We start from the raw sequence: 20,095 nt of genomic DNA, 5'->3' as shown, positions 1-20,095 counted from the left end.
AGAGTGGGTTTCTGTTTCTTGCAACCACACTATCTCTGAACATGAGAGCACTTTGGAAAGTCTCCCCCTGGCAGATAAGCAGGCTCCACTCCCCTGTGGCCTGGTCCTGATCTGATCGTTTTTTCCTGAGGCCAACTTGGAGGGGCCTTGTGTATAGCTATGGGAAGGGGAAGAATTCTCTATTTGTGGCATCTTTGTGGAGTGTTTTATGAGGGCCCATCAGAGGTTTCCAGAAGGGGACTTCACTCATCCCTCAGGCGCTGCTGCTATATCCCCATGGCAGGATCGACACAGCATTTTCCACTGGGACTTCTTGCTTACTTCAGAGCAAGTGCACTACTATTCACAGCTAGAGGTATATTCTGGAGTGACAGCATCTCTGCATCCAAATCAAGCAGTTCCTCCAGCATTTGGGTCCTAGGGTAGGTTTTTGCCTACTCCTAGGCACATCAAAGCATGTCTACGGTATGGTGGGGGACAGGGGAGCAATGGGAACCAGTCTTCCCTGGAGTAGAGTCTCCAAAAGTGGACCCTTTACAACTTATTCCCACGGGCACTATTGAGACCATGACGGAAATACATCAGAGGACACAGATTAAAGCAAGGATCAGTCTGTTCAATTCATCAGCAGTAAGAACAGGGGGGTACTTGGGAAGGAACCATGGGAGGTGCCTTTTTTACAAGCTCATCCCCTTTCTCCCCTGCACCGCCCAATGACACAGCCCCACTTCCCTGGAGTTACAGACTAACGCATGATACATTTTTGGTCAAGGCTGGAGCCACAGAAGCACGGAGCAATTCTGGCTCCAAGATCCTGCTAATGAATGAGGAAGTCAGGCCAGGCCAGGCCAACAGGGCCCCACCATGAGAAAAAGAGGGATATACAGGCACAGAGAGTGTTGAGCAAGGGAAATATCTTCCCTTTCCCCAAACCTAGCCTGGCCCAGAGTCTATAAACACCAAGATTGTCTACGTGATTTGGAGAGAGAACCAGCATAGCCGATGGGTGACTGGAAGCCATCGCCAGAGGGAAGAACATGAGCTTCAAGGCCAGTTGCTCATCTGAGCTCTCAGAACAACCCAGCCAGGAGCACAGGCAGGAGAAGCATGGGCCAGGCCACAAGGAACCCTGAAATATAAGAGAGATGTCTGTCAAGTGTTGGGCTTTGTAACTCAACAGCCAAAGCAAGCTAGCCTTTCTATCCTCTACCTTACAAGGACAAGAAAGGCAAAGTATCCTTCATATCTGTTCTAGGTTACAGCCCCTGGGAAGTGGCAAAGGGGTCATGTGGTAGAGGCAAAGCTATCTAATCATCAAACACTTTTTCATATTCCTTTGGGCACATTGGAAGGCAATTTTCCCCCAGCCTCCTTTGCAGGTAGGTGAGATCACATGATTGAATCTGGCCAGTGGAATATGGGTAAAAATTATACACGCCATTTCTAGACCTGGTCCTTAAAACCTCCTGCATAATTTTCCATTCTCTCTCATCCACCATCCAGGGACCAGATGCCAAGGATCCAGCAGAGGACTTGCCGGGGACAGTGGAGTTGCCAGAAGTTACCAGAAGGTAAGAGCCTGACTTCCTAATGACTGCAAAGCACAGAACTGCATCCCCCAGTGATTTAGTGGGAAATAAACTATTGTGTAAAGGCACAGAAAGTTGAGGATTGTTTGTCATAGCAGCTAACATTACTTATGCTAATACTAAAGAGGCAGAAAGACACAGAGGTTAATAAACCTCTGAGGCCTGACTTCTTAGCTTAGAATCCCAGCTCTAGAGGTGCCTGGGTGGCTCAGTCAGTTAAGCGTCTGCCTTTGGCTCAGGTCATGATCTCAGGGTCCTGGGATCGAGCCCTGCATCGGGCTCCCTGCTCAGCAGAGAGTCTGCTTCTCCCTCTCCCTCTCCCCCTCACTTGTGCACGCTCTCTCTCTGTCAAATAAATAAATAAAATCTTGAAAAAAGAATCATAGCTCTACAACTAGTTGTGCAGGCCCAGGCAAGTTACTGAGCCTCACCATCTCACCATGACTGAGTTTATCTGTATGCAAAATTGAAATATCACAAGCAGTTCCTACTTCATGTGACTTTTGTAAGGCTTAAGTGAGTAAATTCATATCAAGCATTTAGAACAGTGCCTGGCACATAATAAACACCATATAAGTGTCAGTTTTGAATATTAGACTCTAAGATCTGGGAGGGTTGGGATCATATCTCCTCTGAAAATGACCATATACTCAGTGTTAATGAAGGGTGTGGATCCTGGGTGATAGATGCCTTGTATTTGGGGGCCTTGGGGAGGCATGTGTACCCCCTCCCACTGTACTACAAGATTATAACTTTTTTTCCATCCCACAAATTTCAAAGTAACTTGTTGATGTCCTAGAAGGAAGTGAAGAATATCATAATTTTTTTGAAATATTAGTGTATGACAACCAGTTTGTATTTTTGAAACACAGGCTGATGTTCAGTTAATTTTAAAACGTCAAACATGTTTCTGGGAGATAGCAAACAATGAACACCATAAGTGCCCTCTTGTGGTGGTCTCATTCCACATAAGATTGCTCCTCTTTTCTTCCAGAAGGCTCCAGAATCCACTGCCAACTCTAGAAATTAGTCAGTTTGGCAAACTCTACTGGGAAACCAGGCTGCTGCAGGCACTGCGCTAACCTGAAATATTGGGAGAAGTGAACGAGACGTGAGGTCTGCTCTCAAGCTCCTTTTAGTCTGAGCTCTAACCCCTCTCTCTGATGAGCGCTACTTTTCTGAGCGTTGTCTGAATATTAGCACTAAGTGTGGAGAGGCCATCTTGACCTTATTTGGAAACTTTTAGGCTGTTCTCTAACTGGAGAATTAAGGATGGAAAGAACTTTCTCATGGTGTGCGTTCACCAATATAGGTCATCTGTGTATTGGGAAGAGGGGGCAGTAAAATCTTAGTAGCATTGCTTTCCCTTTGGTCCAAAATACATTTCTTGGATTGGTCTCCCTGTTAAACTCCAGGTCACCCACCAAAACCCCATTCAGATGTTGCCATCTGCTGAAATTCTTGCCTGACCTTATCCAGTACAGTTAATTACTCTTCTTTGTGCTCCTGCCACACTATCTACTTGCTTGTGATTTATTTGCTTATATGACTGTCTCATTTTTGCAATTGTTCATTCCCCTATAGGGCTTGTTCCTTTATTATTTGCAAACCTGGTTCCTTTTTCTCATTGCATTCAAATATCACCTCCTCTGAACATTTTTCTGGCCATTTACCCATTCTGATATTTATTTTTCCTTCTTGCCTTATAAATAGAACCCTCAAACATTGGTTCAGGACATGGCCACCCAGAATAAAGATTACATTTCCCAGCTTCCTTTGCAGCCAGGTGTGACTAAGCTTTGGCCAATGAGATGTAAGTGGAAGTATAAGGTGTCAGCTTCCAGGAATGTTCCTTAACACTCTGTGACTTTTTCCATATTCCTTCCATCCTGCTAACTAGATATGAAGATTGGAGCTCTGGCTGCCATCTTGGACCGTGAGGATGAAGAACGTGGACGGGAAGAGCTTAAAAGAACTTGATTCTTGGTGACCTTGTGGTGCCACCCCAGGAGCCCTGGATTGCTTGCCTCTGGACTTCATTTACATGTGAGACGTTATTACCCATGTTGGTAACTTTCTATCATATCACCCTCTTTTCTTTCTAAATTATCTTGTTAACTTTTTATTGCCTGTTTCCCACACTGTAACATAAGCTCCATGAGGGCAGTCACCTGGTGTATCCTGTTCACTATTATATCTGCAGCATCTAAAATGATGCCTGACGCATGGTAGGCACCCAGTAAGTATTTATTGTTAAATGACTGGCCCCTGCACTAGACTATGAGCATCTCAAGAACCACACTTGGGACTGATTCATTTCAGTGTCCATAGTCACCAGCACAGGCTAAATCAATGTGCACTGAATTGAAAAGAGGAAGAAGAGAGGGTTGGGAGGGAGGGCAGCGGGAGAGGCAGGAGATGATGATGTACCTGCAGAGCTGGGGGTTCCGTTCACGACGCCAAGAGATGGAGTGCCTGGGGACAAGAGCAGAGGTGAAGGTTTCCTCAGTCATGTGCCTGTAACTGGCACTGTGGCCATAGCTGCTCCAAGTCCTCCTGGACCTGGCCACCATGGCCACTGACCTGGCCACCCACACTGTTGAGGTGTCTTTTATTTAGCAGTTCCATTTCTAAGCCCATTTCATGCATTTGAAACTTAGTTCTTCCAGCAGATTTATGAGGAAAATATTTGTGTCCCCATTCAACAGATGAGAAGACTGAGGCTAAGTTGACCTTGTTGTAGGTAGTAAAGCTGGGATTTGAACCTCCATCTCTCTGATTCCAAAATGAAAGTTCCTAACCCTCCCAACTACTCTGTGATACCACATGAAGCTTCAAGTTGAGGGCTCAGTAAAGAGGCAGGACAACTCAGGGCAAAGCTTTTTTTACAAGACAGCCTCAGTTTACTCACCTGGAGAATGGAAGTGGAAATAGTGCTTACCTCCTTAGGCTGTTGTGAGCCTTCCATGTGGTGATGCATATAAATGTTTTGTATGGTGCCAGCCACATGGGTTATTACTATTACTGTCATTGCTGTTGTTACTAGCATTACTGCGTCCTAATTTCTTTAGGACAAAAAAAAAATCGCTTTCATTCTTCTGGGTTTTTTGACTCCTCCATTCCAGCAGGAATAAAAACCGCCACAGTAGTGCTAACCCATGGGTAGGATGGATAAGCGTTTGTGGGACAGTTAGAAAGCTTCCCCTACATCATGCCCCGGAATATTATAACTGGATTTTGAAAAACAGTCATTCACCAGAAAACAAAGTTGGGTTAGAACCTAGACCTCACCCAAAAGGGGCTGAGGTAAGGGGACCTGGCAGGAGGAATAAGGGAAAGGACATATGGTGTGGAATCAGTCTGAGCTGGGTTCAATTCTAACTCCAGCTGCTCATGAGCTGAGTGATTGGGGTGAGCCACTTAATGCCTCCAAACTTCAGTTTCTTGCCTGTAAAACGGACTCAGTCAGGAGAATGAAGGGATTTGATGGATACTGAAAGCTTAGCCTGGTCTCTAGCACATAGGAGGCTCAGCACAAATGGCAAGTGCTATTATTATTACCCAAAGCACCTCATGGAAAGATAGATTCACTGGTGGGGGCTGCAGTGAGGAGGCAGAAAAGGCTCTAGGTTGTTAGGGTGGTGACCCCAGGCATCTGTGGTTAACTGTCAGAACTTGACCGGTTGGCCTTCTCACCAGAAGTTAGCCACTCACCTCTCCGAGTGATGGGTCCCAAATCTAGAACCTGGGCTGGATTGATAGCCACTACTTCACTGCGGAGTTGACTTCTTGAGCAAGACTGTGGGGATGGAGAAATCTCCTATCAAAATTTAAAGTCACAGTTCCTATCCAGGCTGTCCCTGCAATGGGACAAGAATCTGGCCCAAGAATGGGACCCCACCCATCATGTGGCCCTGACTCTGAGGCTGTGGTTTTCTCAGTCTAGAAAATTCTTCCTGTCAAGTCAAACAAACATGGGTTTGAATCTCATCTCCACTCTCTTCTAGCTGTCTAGTTTGGGACTAATGACTTCACCTCTCTATTACTATTAAGTAATACCTTCTTGGTTGTAAAGGTTAAAATGAATGTGTCTGTAACACCCAGGCACATAGTCAGCACTCAACAAATGCCAACTACTAGCAGGCAGTACCAAACAGGGGTTAAGAGCATGGACACTGGAATTACCTGCCAGCTCTGATGTTTTCTAGCCGTGTTGCCCTTGGGCAGAAGACCTCTCTGAAGCTCCGTGTCCTCATCTGTACCATGAGGTCAATAAAAGAATCTACTTCAAGGGTTGTTGTGAGAATTTAATTAGATAAGGCATATGAAAGTTTTAGTGCAATTCCTGACATGGAATAAGCACTTAAAAGGTCAACTATTATGAAATCATTCGAAATATGTCTTGTGCCAAGGAAACTTAGTGGGCAGGCTCCTTTGTCTAATCTGCTTCCTGTATATAATTATATACACATGGGCTTTTTGGAGATTGAATGTCCATCCATTCATCCTTTTTTCTTTCTTCTCCTCCTTCTTTCTTCCCCTCCCTCCCTCCTTTCCATTCATCCATAATTCCAATAAATATATATGGTGAGACTACCAGGTACCAGGCCCCATATGAAACTCTGAATAGTTCACTCTAAAGAGTTACTCACCGGCTGGCACTGTTCATTAAGGGAATCGCAGAGATGAATCTCACAGTGCAGGAAAACTAGGTCATAATTTCCAGCAAACATGAACATCTGAACTGAGAACCGGCTTTCTGAGGACACCCCATTCTCCTCCACACGGATGGTGGAATCATATTGATTTGGGCAGCTGGGAGGGTGACAGGGGCAAGGGTCTAACTTTTAGAACAGCTCAAGGGACCTGAGGCCCTTGGCTGTATCTTTAATCTGTATCCAGTATAAAAACATCATCACAGAGAATTAAAGAGTTCCCTGATTCCCTCCATCCTGACATAGACTTTTATTCCTCCGGGTTTCCTCCAAGAGGTTTATTTTTTTGAGACAGAGAGAGAGCATGTGGGGTGAGGAGGGGCAGAGGGAGAAGGAGAAGCAGACTTCCCACTGCGCACAGAGCCCGATGTGGGGCTCGATCCCAGGACCCTGAGATCATGACCTGAGCCAAAGGCAGATGCTTAACGAACTGAGCCACCCAGGCACCCCCTCTAAGACATTTATTCATCAGCCCATGTGGTTTCAGTTTTGTGGGGTGCAGTCTCTGAGGTGAAATAGACTGCTTCAAATTCCAGCCAGAACCACTTTCTAGCTAAATATCATTAGCAGATGACTTAACCTGTCTGAGCCTCACTTTTCTTGTCTGTAGTGCGGAGACAGTAATCCGTACCTCCTGGGGTTGATGTGAGCATTTAGTGACACAGTGCATGGCACATAACTAATCTCAGTGATAAATATTAGCTAATATTGTTACTTACCATGGTTTGAATCATGATCTATGGATATGCCTTTTCCCTTTGTTTTTGCCAGTTAGCAATTTCAATGATATTTTGTCTCATAACACTTATCATGCCATTTTCATGTTGATTAGTCAGTGTTAGTATCTGTATAATAGCCCATCATGACTTAATGGATCTCTGTTTTTGAACTGTGAACCTATTTCCAAAGTTATAAAGGATACTGAAATGAAAAATAATTGGCATTTCTTTATCTTGCTGACCTATTTTGTATCAGTGCTTTAGGCTAAAACGTCAGGAGTAATATTCCTGGGTCAAAAGTATGGTCATGATATGTAATGCCAAATTATTTTCCAGAAGAGGTAAGCCAGTTTACACAACTGCCAGGCAGGGCCGTGGTGATCTTTCTCCCCCGGCAAAATCCTTTTCAGGCCAAAAGATAACCCAGAGTTGCCCGTTACCCGTTTCTGATGATGAAATATTTCACAGGGTCCGTCTTGTCTTTGGTAGGTGTGGCATAGCAGTTCCTCAACAACAGGTTAAACCGGGAGGTGTCCCCTCTCTCCAAGATGGCTCCCACATAGAGCATGGATTCAACAGTCAGAACAGCGACGGCCCCTTCGTAAGGAGATGTGTAGTTCTGGTCTTGGAACAGGGCCATCCTGACAGTGAACTCTCCATCCCCGTCCACACTGATGTTCAGAGAACTGAGAAGAGGAAAGCCGTAAGAGTGGAAACGTTAGGTTTCCACCAGTGAGAACAAAATAAATCCAGCCCTGCCCTTGGGTGAGGCTATGAAGGTGAAGGCACATCTTTGGTTCCTAAAGGAACTATTCAATCACCCATTTAAACCAAGCATTTAGTATCTGCTAGGCACTAAACTTGACAAGCAGACGAGTGTGTCTCTGGGATCTCCACACATTCTCCCTGCCTCACAGATCACTCATATCTCCTTCACTCACAGAAGAACTGCAAGTGCACCCCTCTGTCTTCCCGCCTGTACAATGGGATCAGTCCTGTGGGCTCACCGTTTTTAGCAGCAGTTCTCTTCCTTCCACCAGGGAATCATCCAGTGAAACATCCATTTTAAAAGAGGAATGGCTTTAATTTTTATTTACTGTGAAACTTGGGGCCCCAACACAATACAGTCTGAAAACCACTGAACTAGAAAATTACTAGTCCTAATTATGCTACTCTGTGAGCCCAGGAGGCAACGAGGGGATGGAAAGGGCACCATGGAGTTCTGACACCCTCGGAAAATCCCCCAGCAAGTCTATTGGCATCTAAATGCTGAGGCATCCATTCCACAGGGAGCCAGTAGTGACCAAAATAGATGAAAGCCTCTTTCAAATGGATCCCCACCCAAATTGCTACTTGGTTCTACTTCTAGTGAATTGAGGGTGCTGTTTATCTAATCAAAGCTGATCCTGGCTTAAATCCCACATCTGCGGGGAAGCCTTCCTGCTCCCACCATCCCCACCCCACGAAGATTAGATCAGGGACCCTTGTTCCCTGATCCCACAGCACCCTGTGCTTCTCCCACATTGTACTCATCTCGCTTGTAAATAATGATTGGTATAATTAGTTGCTTAATTCCTGTCTTCCTCAAGATAAATGAAACCGTGGTGTGTTTTTGTTCCTTAGCATATTTAATTAACATTATTTCATGTTGCTGCATTGCTTCTTAATAATAATCTTTAATAGCCACAAAATATTCTGTGTCTGCCTTGTGCATGCTGAACATTAATCTATGATCAACAAATATTTGCAGAATGGATGATGGAAAGAGTGAGAGCTCCTGTAGGAGGTAGGCAGCAATCTGAGGACATCTTAAGCTTTGCCTGAAGTGAATGTGATCAGTGTCAGGGTTATAGATCAAAGGGCAAGGGTCAGTGCTGTACCTTACAATGGGCTGCAGGGCAGTTTGGAGGCTGACTTTCATGTCCAGTGGGTAGGCACACTGGAAATTGATGTTGAGGATGGTGTCCCTGATGATGAACTCATTGGCCACGGAGAGGGTGTTTTTGTAGATGGCATGGGTTCCATTTCTCTTTGGCATAAAAACAAGACCACATATATGTTTATGTGTGTGCAGGTATATCTAGAACTCAGGCCTGCCTGACTGCAAGGTTGATGCTCTCCATCATGCTGCCACCCTGCCTTCTGATCTCCAGGGAGCATGTGGGCCTCTTCCCTTTAGTGGCTCTAATACCTTATGGGAAGGGGAGTGAGAATCCCAGATCAAAAACTAGAACAATAATTTTTGGCCCTTGGGGACAGTCAGCAACCACCATGCTTGCTCCCATGTTGACCCCTCCCACATCACCCCTCATTAAAATAATCATTATCATAGCTTACATTTATTGAGCTCAAGCAGCAAACCTCTTCTAAGCTCTTTATGTGAACCAACATGTGTAATCTCACATATTACTAGAGGCCCAGAGAGGCTAAGTGACTTGTCTAAGGTCTCATAGCTACTGAGATAGCTCCACAGCCCAACTCCCACCCTCTGGCAGTAGTGGTGTAAACACCATTCACCTCCAGAATGTTTCCGCAGGCCCTAGCCTCAGTAGGGCTAGTCACGGATATCCAGTTTCTCTCCTCTCTTTGCGTGATGCTGTTGCAGTTCCAGTCTCGCAGGTAGGCAATGACCTTGTCCCCAAAACCCAGGCCTCCCAGCTGACACTTGTCCAGTGACACCCTGATCTCCTCAGCTCCACAGTTCAGCTGAGGCTGCAAACTGTGGACATCTGAAAAGTTGAGAAGGGGATAGGTGGAGTAGACAGGGCTCTGGAAGCAGTGGGCAGAGCCCACATTCCCGGCCCTTTGGAAAAGCCATCATATCCACTGGGGAGTTGGGTAGACTAATAGGGGCCTGAGACCTAGGTGGGATTCACACCTAGGCTTGTAGTGGGTGAGGTTGGCAAAAAAGCCCCTGGTCCCAGATTTCTAAGCATCCTATGTGCAGGTATAGGGAGGCCTTTCATGTCTTGGGGATTGGGGATCAGGGTCTCTGGGGATCGGGGTCTCTAGAGAAGCAGGACTATCCTGCATTCCAGATTAGAATCAAGGGTAGGTATATACTACTCCTACTCCCTGGCTTTGTGAAGCCAGCGCATCTGACCAGGTTCAAAGCCATTGCTCATTTCTTTCATTCATTCGTTCATTCACTGATTCATTCCATTCATTTGTTCAGCATTTATTCATCAAATGCATCTTGGGCATTTACTGTCTGCACTGTTCTAGGTACTGGGGATACAGCGTTTGTCAAAACTGACAAAATCCCCACCCTTATTTATGGAGCTAACATTCTGATAGGGGGGTGGATAGTAAATGAAAAGAAATACCATTTTGATTGTATTCATGAATGCATTGATTCAAATACATTTACTAACCACCTTCTCCATGTGCGAGGCACATTCAACACAAAAATAAAGAAAACATGGACCCAGCCCATGAGGATTGCTTGGTCTTGTGTCAGAATCAGCATGTCAACAGCTTATTAAGGTGCAGTATGATGAAAGTACTAACCAAGTAAGTTCTAGGTGCAGAGGGAAACACGAGAAGGTATATCTGAATCTGTCAGTTATGTCAGGGAAGGATTCACCGAGGGCTGGAACTTGGTCGGGAGTAGAAGTTTTGCAGGTGCATAGGGCAAGTGAGGGGCACCCCTGGCTAAGGGAACAGCAGAGGCAAAAGTGTGGTGATGGGAGAGAGGATGGTGTGTTTACAGAGATGCGGAGCTCAGAGGTACAGGAACTTAGAATGGGTGGGGGTGGAGTGTGAGAGATGGAGAAGTAAGCAAAAGCCAGATCACAATTGGGTTGTGCCTGGAAGCAATGGGGACTTGCTGAGTAGCCACTCAGTCATGAAGACTCGAGGCAGGCCACCCGCCCACCCAATCAGAGAGGACCTGCCAAGGATGCCCTTGGAGTCTCCAGGTATAGGAAGAGCATCCTTGAAATCCCAACATCTGATTCTGTGATGGCCCAAATCCTGGGAGACCACCCCGAGCCTCTGGGGGCTTGTCTACCCAATGAGCAGAAAGAGCCTTCATGGAGAGCAGGGTTGTTTCCTTTCAGTCCTTCCCCTCATCCCCAGCCTGCTCCTGCTAGGCACACCCAAGCACCACTTGGTCCACACTGCAGCCCAGTTCTCCAAACACATGCTTGTTCTTGCCCCACTGTCTAGAACCCTTTCTTTTCCACAGGGACTAGGAGTGTGCTCAGAGGAAGGCATGCTTATGCCAAGGGCAAGAGTCAAAGGCCCTAATTAGAGTTCTAGGAGGGAAGGAAATAATCTCATTGGGAAATTCATTCAACCCCCATCCAGGGCTTAGGGCTTGTTTATGGCATCTGTACCCATTAGTCATGTGCCTCTGCTTGTTTACCTCCTGGGACAAGAACCTTATCACCTTAAAAGCCTGCCCATTTGGACTGCTTGCCCTGTATGGTGCTTATTTTTACTATTATCTTAGTCCCATTTACAGATGAGGACATTAAGGCTCAGAAAGTCCAGGTGCCTTGTCCCAGGCCCCAGAGAGCTACTACGTCGCAAATTCAGGACTGGCATAGGAGTCTGTACATGTCCTCACATGTAGACTCTGCAGATATTCGAATGCAGCTCCCACGTTTGCAGAGTTCTTGTCCTTAGTACCTTTGTCCCTCAGGGGCCAAGCTCACCCATGCCAGAGCTGCTTCCTGAGGCTGCGATCCAAAGACTGACCTGGCAGTTTGTTCCATCCCTGCTCTCCCATCCTTGCAGATGGCTTTGAGAACCTTTCCCCTGACCTCAGTTCCACCCCCACTGACTCTGGTCCACACCTTGTCCTGACCCTCTGCAACTCCCTCCTTGCTGCCTTGCCTGCTCAGACCAGCATCGTTCCCACTGCCCAGACCTGCTGAGCCACTCACCAGAGCTGTTGAGGTCCTGTCTGCAGTAACAGTCCCAGGTGCCATTGAGAAAGCTGCATTCCTCCTCCGGGCGGCAGGCATTCTCACACTCGTTCTTCACAGTGTAGGGGTCTCCAGGGTGAGGCACAGAGGAAGGGGATTAGAATGCAGAACAAAGCGATCTGAGGACACCAAGGCCAACTCTGTCATTCTACCAGGGCCCGGAAGTCCTGCCCCAAGGGTGTGCGATACATAGTGGAAGGGTCAAGTCTCAAACTCAGATTTTCTGATTCCCAGTCCAGTGAAGTGAGAACCCAGAGGCTGCCATCCGAACGCTTACTACGTGGCAGACACTGTTTGAGGACTTTCCACAAATTAGCTCATTCAGTTCTCATGGTAAGTGTATGAAACTGGGTAGCATAATGGTTAGGTATATAGATCATGGAACTAGAGTGTCTGGGTTCAAATCCCAGCTCTGTCATGTTCCTGCTCTGTGACATTGGGACAGCTGCTTAACCTCTCTGTGCCCCAGACCTCTCATCAGGTGTAGTTATATAGTACCTGTATCTCCTGAGGCTGGTGAGAGCATTAAATGAGTTCCTAGTCTAAAGCACTTTGGATTGGAGCAGGGACACTATGCATTGGCTGTGACCAGTCATCCATTTTTGCCATCATCCATTTTTTCAGATCAGAAAACTAAAGCTCAGAGAGGTAAATTAAACTGCCCAAATGGGATCTAAATCTGAATGAACTTGTGTTCTTCATATCATGCTACACATATGGAGATACATATTTATATCAGGAGATTTTGCCCTCAACTCTGAATTTCTGGCCTTCCTTGAAATGTTGGAAGGCGCAGCAACCTTGGGTGACATCCCCACTGGGCAGTAACACGCGGAAGCTGAGTCCAGGCCGTTCCGCTTAGTCTCCCGATCTGCCTCACTCACTGCTGATGCCTGGGCTCCTCACCAGGGGGCCCCACCCCCCAGCCATCCCCGGCTCTCTGCCGCTCACCTGTGCAGTACCTCAGACTACACTTGGGGGTGCCCTGCAGCTGGTACACATGGAACTCGCCTGGGCAGGCCTTCACCAGCACCTTGCTCTTCCAGAGACAGCAGTTGCCGCTCCAGTGGGCACAAGCGGTGCGGGTGACAATGCCCTCCTCCAGGGTGGGGTGAGTCCCATTCAGCCACATAGGGGCATCTGTCTGGCATCGGTACATTGGGACACAGGTCTCTGGCAACCTCACTCCTCCGTCTCCCACAAAGCGGTACCATCCGTTCTTGTCACTGTCACACAGCTGGCCCTGTCCTGTGTACTCCATACTCCGTGAGGGTTCATCCAGGCGGATGTAATTCTGGCAGGGGTCATAGGAACGAATGAGGGTGGAGTTTCTGTCATCTGGAAAGCAACAGTGCGCTTGGGTTTACTGAGCATCCTCAGAGCCCACAGGATTTGAACCGTCCCCCTCCACACATACACACACACTCTCATTTTGTTTTGTTTTAGAGGGAGGGGGCAGGCAGAGAGAGAGAGGGAGAGAATCTCAATCAGGCTCCACACTCAGTGCAGAGCCCAGCATGGGGCTTGATCTCACGACTTTGGATCATGACCTGAGCGGAAATCAAGAGTTGGATGCTTAAGCCACTGAGCCACCCAGATGCCCCCCACACACTCTGTTTTGAATTTTGAAGGTGCTTAAGGACCCCAGTGAAGAAATGAGGCACACAACCCATTCATTACATGTCGGCCTTCATCACCTTAGGGTCAGAATAATAATGAGGACTTTGTGTGTGATATTTTGTAGGCATTAAGAACACCAAGGGCGGGGCGCCTGGGTGGCTCAGTCGTTAAGCGTCTGCCTTCCGCTCAGGTCATGATCCCAGGGTCCTGGGATCGAGCCTTGCATCAGGCTGCCTGCTCAGCGGGAAGCCTGCTTCTCCCTCTCCCACTCCCCCTGCTTGTATTCCCTCTCTCGCTGTCTCTCTCTTTCTGTCAATTAAATAAATAAATAAATAAATCTTTTTAAAAAAAAGAACACCAAGGTCTCCACCCTGCACAATTCCAAGGGGGCATCCTTCACATTGAACTCAGTGCACTCTCTCTGGCTCTCGAGTTGTGCAGTGCTCCCCTCTGTAACCATACACTGTGGTCCTGTCTGACCAATGTATTATAAATATAATACAGGCTCACTGGAAAAACCTCAAAGGTCATTAAAATGAATAAAGTAGAAATGAAAGTTGTCATAAGCCCATTCCATCCCTAGAAGTAACCATAAATTTGCTGTATAGTCTTCAGACTCTTTCTATGCATATGTTTAAAATATAGGGATTTTTAAAAATGGGTTTAATGCTGTACAACTTTTTTTCCCACTTACATATTTTACTTAATACATCATAGACATTACCGCTTATTAATAGATATAGATCTAACACAAGATTTCTCAACCTGAGCCCTACTGATGTTTGGGGCTGGATAATTCTGTGTTGTGGGTGGCTGTCCCGTGCATTGCAGGATGTTTAGCAGCTTTCCTGGGCCCTTCTCATTAGATTCCCGTAGTTCCTTCCTCCTGGAAGTTATCTCCAAGCATTGCCCAAATCACCCCCAGTGGAGAACCACTGCTCTAACAGGACCACTTCTGATTTTGCTCATCTCATGGGGCTTTTTTTTTTTTTTTTTAGATTTATTTATTTATTTTTGAGAGAGAGAGGAGAAGAGAGGGACAGAGGGAGAGGGGAAGGGAGAGAATCTCAAGCAGACTCCCTGCTAAGTACAGAGCCCCATGCAAGGCTCGATCCCACCACCCTGAAAGCATGACCTGAGCCGAAATCAAGAGTTGGCCTCTTAACCGACTGAGCCACCCAGGAGCCCTTGATATCATGTTTTTTGTTTTTGTTTTTGTTTTTAAGATTTTGTTTATTTATTTGAGTGAGAGTGAGAGCGCAGGAGTTGGGGGGAGGGGTAGAGGGAGAGGAAGAAGCAGATTCCCCACTGAGCAGGGAGCCCGATGTGGGGTTCTATCTCAGGATCCTGGGATCGTGACCAGAGCCAAAGACAGACACTTAACTAACTGAGCCACCCAGGCGCCCCGATCTCATGGTTTTTAACAGATTCAGGAACTATGATCTATGAGGAGGCTGAGAAGTGAAGGGGTGGATTGGTCAGTCTGGGTTTAAATCCAGCTCCACACCTGCTGGATTTAGGTCATCAAGGATGACCTTGACAGGTGGTTTGACTCCCCTGAGACTCGTCTGCAAAACAACACCTGCAAGTTAGTGGTTCCCAAACTCCCTCCATTCCTAAGCCTCAAGTCACAATGTTTGCCACATCTGTGTCCCTCTGTCCAATTATCTACTTAATATGTTTCTTTCAATGACTCTCTATAAATTTGTTTCATCTTAAGGAATAATATCTGTGATACCATAGGTATGATATACTAGTTACACATTTCTTTTTTTTTAATGAACATATAATATATTTTTGTTTCAGGGGTACAGATCTGTGATTCATCAGTCTTACACAATTCACAGCGCTCACCGAAGCACATACCCTCCCCAGTGTCCATCACTCAGCCACCCCTTCCCTCCCACCCCCCTCCACTCCAGCAACCCTCAGTTTGTTTCCTGAGATTAAGAGTCTCTTATGGTTTGTCTTCCTCTCTGGTTTTGTCTTGTTTCGTTTTTCCCTCCCCTCCCCTATGATCCTCTGTCTTGTCTCTCAAATTCCACATATCAGTGAGATCATATGATACTTGTCTTTCTCTGATTGACTTATTTAGCTTAGCATAATACCCTGTAGTTCCATCCACATCATTGCAAATGGCAAGATTTCATTTTTTGATGGCTGCATAATATTCCATTGTGTGTGTGTGTGTGTGTGTGTGTGTGTGTGTGTGTGTGTGTGTGTGTATCACATCTTCTTTATCCATTCATCTGTTGATGGACATCTAGACTCTTTCCATAGTTTGGCTCTTGTGGACATTGCTGCTAAAAACATTGGTGCGTGTTTGATGGTGCATGATCCCTTTGGATCACTACATTTGTATCTTTGGGGTAAATACCCAGTAGTGCAATTGCTGGGTCATAGGGTAGCTCTATTTTCAACTTTTTGAGGAACCTCCATACTGTTTTCCAGAGTGGCTGCACCAGCTTGCATTCCCACCAACAGTGTAGGAGGGTTCCCCTTTTAGTTACACATTTCTGATACGCATGAAAAAATATACATAGCCATTAAAAAATTCTTTAAGAGTTTGCCATGAACCACTGTACTCCTCTCAGGATGTATCCCCCGTTTTAGAGAAATAAAGCCCTAAAGCATTGCTAGAGGATTAAATGAGATAATAAGTATAAAATGCCAAACACAGCCCCTGAGACCTCATAGGAGTTCATGCTGGTTCTCTTCTCCAGTTCTGATTTATTGAACAATGTGAATGCCTGAATTATGGACCAGGTACACACACAGGATCACATTCTTGTAATACACGTTAGAGGGACTTTTTTGAAAAAGAGATTTTCAAGCCTTGCTTACGTATGTACTTATTTTAAGGAAAGGAGTCACTGTACTTGTTGTTCTTGGATTATTTCCTGCACACACACTGTGTTTTCCCAAGGGAGGCCATGAGCTGAGTCCCTCCTTCCCCTCCCCACAGCCCCCTCCACAGGTGACACAGGCAGAAATTTCAGCCTGGTGTTAAGCCTGAGGACCCTTCCTACAAGCATCTAAGATGCCCAGTCCGCAGATCTTTGAAATGATCACCGAGAGATCAGTACCTCTAGTCCTCTCTTTTTACATATGAGCAAGCCTTCAGATGAAGGAGAAGGTGCTTGCCAAAGCGAGGGCACAGAGTGACTAGGTGATTCACGTCCCCATGAATCTGGGCTCTCTGAGCTGCACATATTCTGGGCATGGGAAGTTACGTTAACCAACGCCATGGTCCTTGCAGGGGGGATTTCCGATTTGGCTCTTTGAGAGTTTATGGCTGTAGTTTCCCTCATCTTCCACCCCTTGACTTCTAGCTGCTAAGTCTTCGCTTTAGACATGTCCCTGTTCCCCTCACTGACCCTGAACTGCCTTCTCTGCGCTCCCCCTCTCCCCAGGTATTACGGGGCATATGAGATGGCAGGTAAGCAGAGCACACACCTTGCTGTTCTGTAGATGCCAGGGTCAGAATGCAGGAGGCCAAGGCCAGCCACAAGACATAAGAGCCCATCCTTTCCATAAGCTGAGATGTGCAGGTCATTCAGCAGCATGCAGACTCTCCACGCAGCTAGGGGAAGGGAGAGACTCAGATACAATGAGGGTGACAGAGGTCATTCCTCTGGGGATAAGCTTAAGAAGGGAATTCACATCAGTTCAGCACCATGACTTGTACTCAGGCCCTCGGATACGTTAGCTCATTTAAGGCTCTGAACCCCCCAGCCAGGGAAGGTACTATTCTTGCTCCCATTTACAGATAAAGAGGGAGATGAGACTCAGAGCATATTAATCCCAGAAATATTGACTGAGCTCCTCCTACATGCAGGCACTATGCTGGAAGTTAAATAGCTTGCTTAAGGCCACATGTTTGCAGAAACGGACCCATGACTTCTTTCGTGAAGGGCTGTATTGTTTTAAAGCAGGTGTGACTTGCAGAGAGGAGGTGGGGTAGTGAGGGTAGGAGGCTTGCCAAGGGGATGAGATTGACAGCAAGAAAACCAAAGGTAAGCTTAGAGCTGGCTGGCACTGCAGGATGTCCTAGAATCCCTCAGGTTGGTTTCGACTCAAGTAGGGGTATAGGCTCTGGGAGACTGGATAGAGGGAAAGTTACAGTGCTATGAATATCTACAGACAAAAGTAACAGCTGCTTTCTTAGTTCTGGTGTATTGGGCACTGTCCTAAAAGACTCCTGAAGTGTCCTAGATGCATACAGATTTCCTGTGAGGGTGGGACCATGTCAGACTGTGCCCCCATTGCTTGCTCCTAGCATGGTGTCTGGCACACAAGGGGTGCTCAATAAAGGTCTGAGCAATAATGAATAAGTAAATGGGGATGCGGAGGGCAGAAACAAAGAGCTGTGAAGAGCCTGCCAACACTCAAATTAGTAACAGTCCCTCTTCTGGGAAACTTCCCTCCAACGGGCAAATCGTTGATGACTTCTTAAAGCCTCTGGAAGACTCAAGCTAGACATCTGTTTCTGGAGGGGATACCATGAATATGTTAGGAGAGAGCACCCAGGGCTGGTAATTCTTAGGGATGAGATCCCAAGTAGGTGCCTATGTTCCTGGAGGAGGGACAGGGTGAAGGGTCATCTTTAGACCTGGAGTAGCCAGCAGATGGCTGGAATCATGGTGGAGCTGGACACAGAGTGACATGTGGAGCACTTGACCGGGCTGAAAGTTCTGAAAGTTTCCAGAAACAAACAACCCTAGCACATCCCAGTGGGTCAAGGGCGGTGGGGGAGCCCCCAAGATTGGAAGAAAAGCCTGCTGGGGCTTGCAATAGGACTTACCTTGGGATAAGAACACAGAGCTGTCCTCTTCTGGTCAGCTGTGGGAAAGCCTGCTGTGTACCATACTTTTATTGAAGTTTCCTACCCACGTGGCTCTCCATGATTGGTGCCCAGATAGGACTGGGGTTAATCTCCCAGGTATACATTGGTCTTGTTGGGCGTAGGTAAGATAAGTGATTTACCACAGAAAATAGTGGAAGAATGCACCCCTCGATAAACCAGTGAAGCTGGTGCCATATTTATTACCAGAAACCAAACACTAATCAGAAGGGAGCTTAACACCCAAAGGGAAGTGAGAGAAATCAAACAGGCACTGTTTGCACAATAGATTTCCAATTGTACCTTGTGTTCTTAGCTAATCTTAGAACACTTCTGCTTCTGTCTGGATGCCACTCCACTTGGGGCTAGTTAGAGGAAGGGAATAAATAAGGAAGTGGGGGATGGGTGTTTTCCTATTTTTGGCCCATAGACTCTACCCACCTTCAGATACTCAGTGTTGAGGAGTATGGGAAGGGCCAGTTTGGTGATGCTGAATCATGGAATAATACCAAAGGACAGACCAAATAAGTGTCAGAATCACCTCTCCTCCAATCCCTCCTAATATGTGGGCTACCCTAGAGATTGGAAGGTATGGAACGGAGAGGAAGCCATAGATCTTGGACTTGGAAATGTCAGGCTTGGACCTGGCTTCTATGGCATGGTATTGTGGCATTAATAAGGGAATCGAAGCTTTTGCAGAACAAGTTGTCATTGCTGTTCTGTGTTTCTCTGGGACTCCTGAAGGAGCCAAGGCTACTGAAGGCAGGGAGCACAGGCGTCCTGGCATTGGTAACACTTTCCAGCAAAACCCCAACCTGGGCAAAGAAAAGGTACTACAAGCCACCTTCTCTACTCCTAGTGCATTTGGAGACAAATCCCCTAAATGTGGAACTTAAAACCACCACAAATACAGGATTCCAAAATTCACCTGGGCCCACAAAACAATCAGTTCCTCCTTCCCTCTTCCAACTTCTCCATTCCAGTCTGAACCATGTGGTTAGAGCTACCCTGCTAAGGCCATGTCTTAAGGCATTTTTTTTCTGGCCCCTTGTCAGTACATTTTTTTGCTACTTCCTCCAGACACTCTGCATCTCCCTGACTCCCCTGTGCCACTGTCTTCTTGATTAGGATATTCTTGTTCTGTCATTATCCTCTTCCTTCAGATGTCCTCAATAGATCCCATTTTTCTCATCACTCCGTAAACTCTCACTGGAAGGTGCCAAGTTATCTCCTGGTTTCTAGTACCATTGACAGGCTGGTGAGTTTCAGATCTGTATCTCCATCCCGGACCACTCCCTTGAACATTGGATCCATCCACCCAGCTGCCTGCTGGACTTTTCTCCTTGGGCTGAGATGCTTGAGGCACTTTTAACTCAGCAGGTTCAAATCTGAACTCATCCATTCTCGAAATCTCTCCCTTTTCATTACATCGTCTGTCTTAATCCATGGCACCGCTATGCACCTGGTCACCCAAGCTGGAAACCTGGCTCCTTCCTTTCTCCCTCAGTCTCACATTCCTGGTAATTACCACAACTTGTCAGTTTTCAAGTGTTTCTTGAATTTGTCTTTCCTTCTTTAGCCCCATTTCACCAACCCTAATTCAGGCTACCGTCATCTTATGAGGGTGATTTTTAACAGGTGCCTAGTGGGTCTCCTTGCTTTCACTCTTTTTCCC

The 20,095-nt window shown here is 46.5% G+C and overlaps 1 protein-coding gene across 1 annotated transcript; it reads right to left on the bottom strand.

The window, feature by feature from the left end:
* Window positions 1-606: 606 nt before the first annotated feature.
* Window positions 607-18,414, bottom strand: GP2 (glycoprotein 2). Its single transcript, XM_025855559.2, has 11 exons — window positions 18,382-18,414; window positions 17,034-17,160; window positions 12,909-13,295; window positions 11,916-12,026; window positions 9,541-9,752; window positions 8,904-9,052; window positions 7,464-7,709; window positions 6,242-6,404; window positions 5,304-5,388; window positions 4,020-4,064; window positions 607-1,129 (listed from the first exon to the last, which is right to left on the bottom strand). Exons 2-11 carry the CDS (start codon window positions 17,131-17,133, stop codon window positions 1,071-1,073), a joined length of 1,557 nt encoding a protein of 518 aa, XP_025711344.1. The 5' UTR covers window positions 17,134-17,160; window positions 18,382-18,414; the 3' UTR covers window positions 607-1,070.
* Between the last annotated feature and the right edge of the window lie 1,681 nt (window positions 18,415-20,095).

Source organism: Callorhinus ursinus, unplaced genomic scaffold (genome assembly GCF_003265705.2).
Source record: "Callorhinus ursinus isolate GAN/ISIS: 27379988/994484 unplaced genomic scaffold, GSC_fseal_2.0 scaffold13, whole genome shotgun sequence".
NCBI lineage: Eukaryota > Metazoa > Chordata > Mammalia > Carnivora > Otariidae > Callorhinus > Callorhinus ursinus.
The sequence above is the reverse complement of the archived record's forward strand: the minus strand, read 5'-3'. Positions and strand labels throughout refer to the sequence as shown.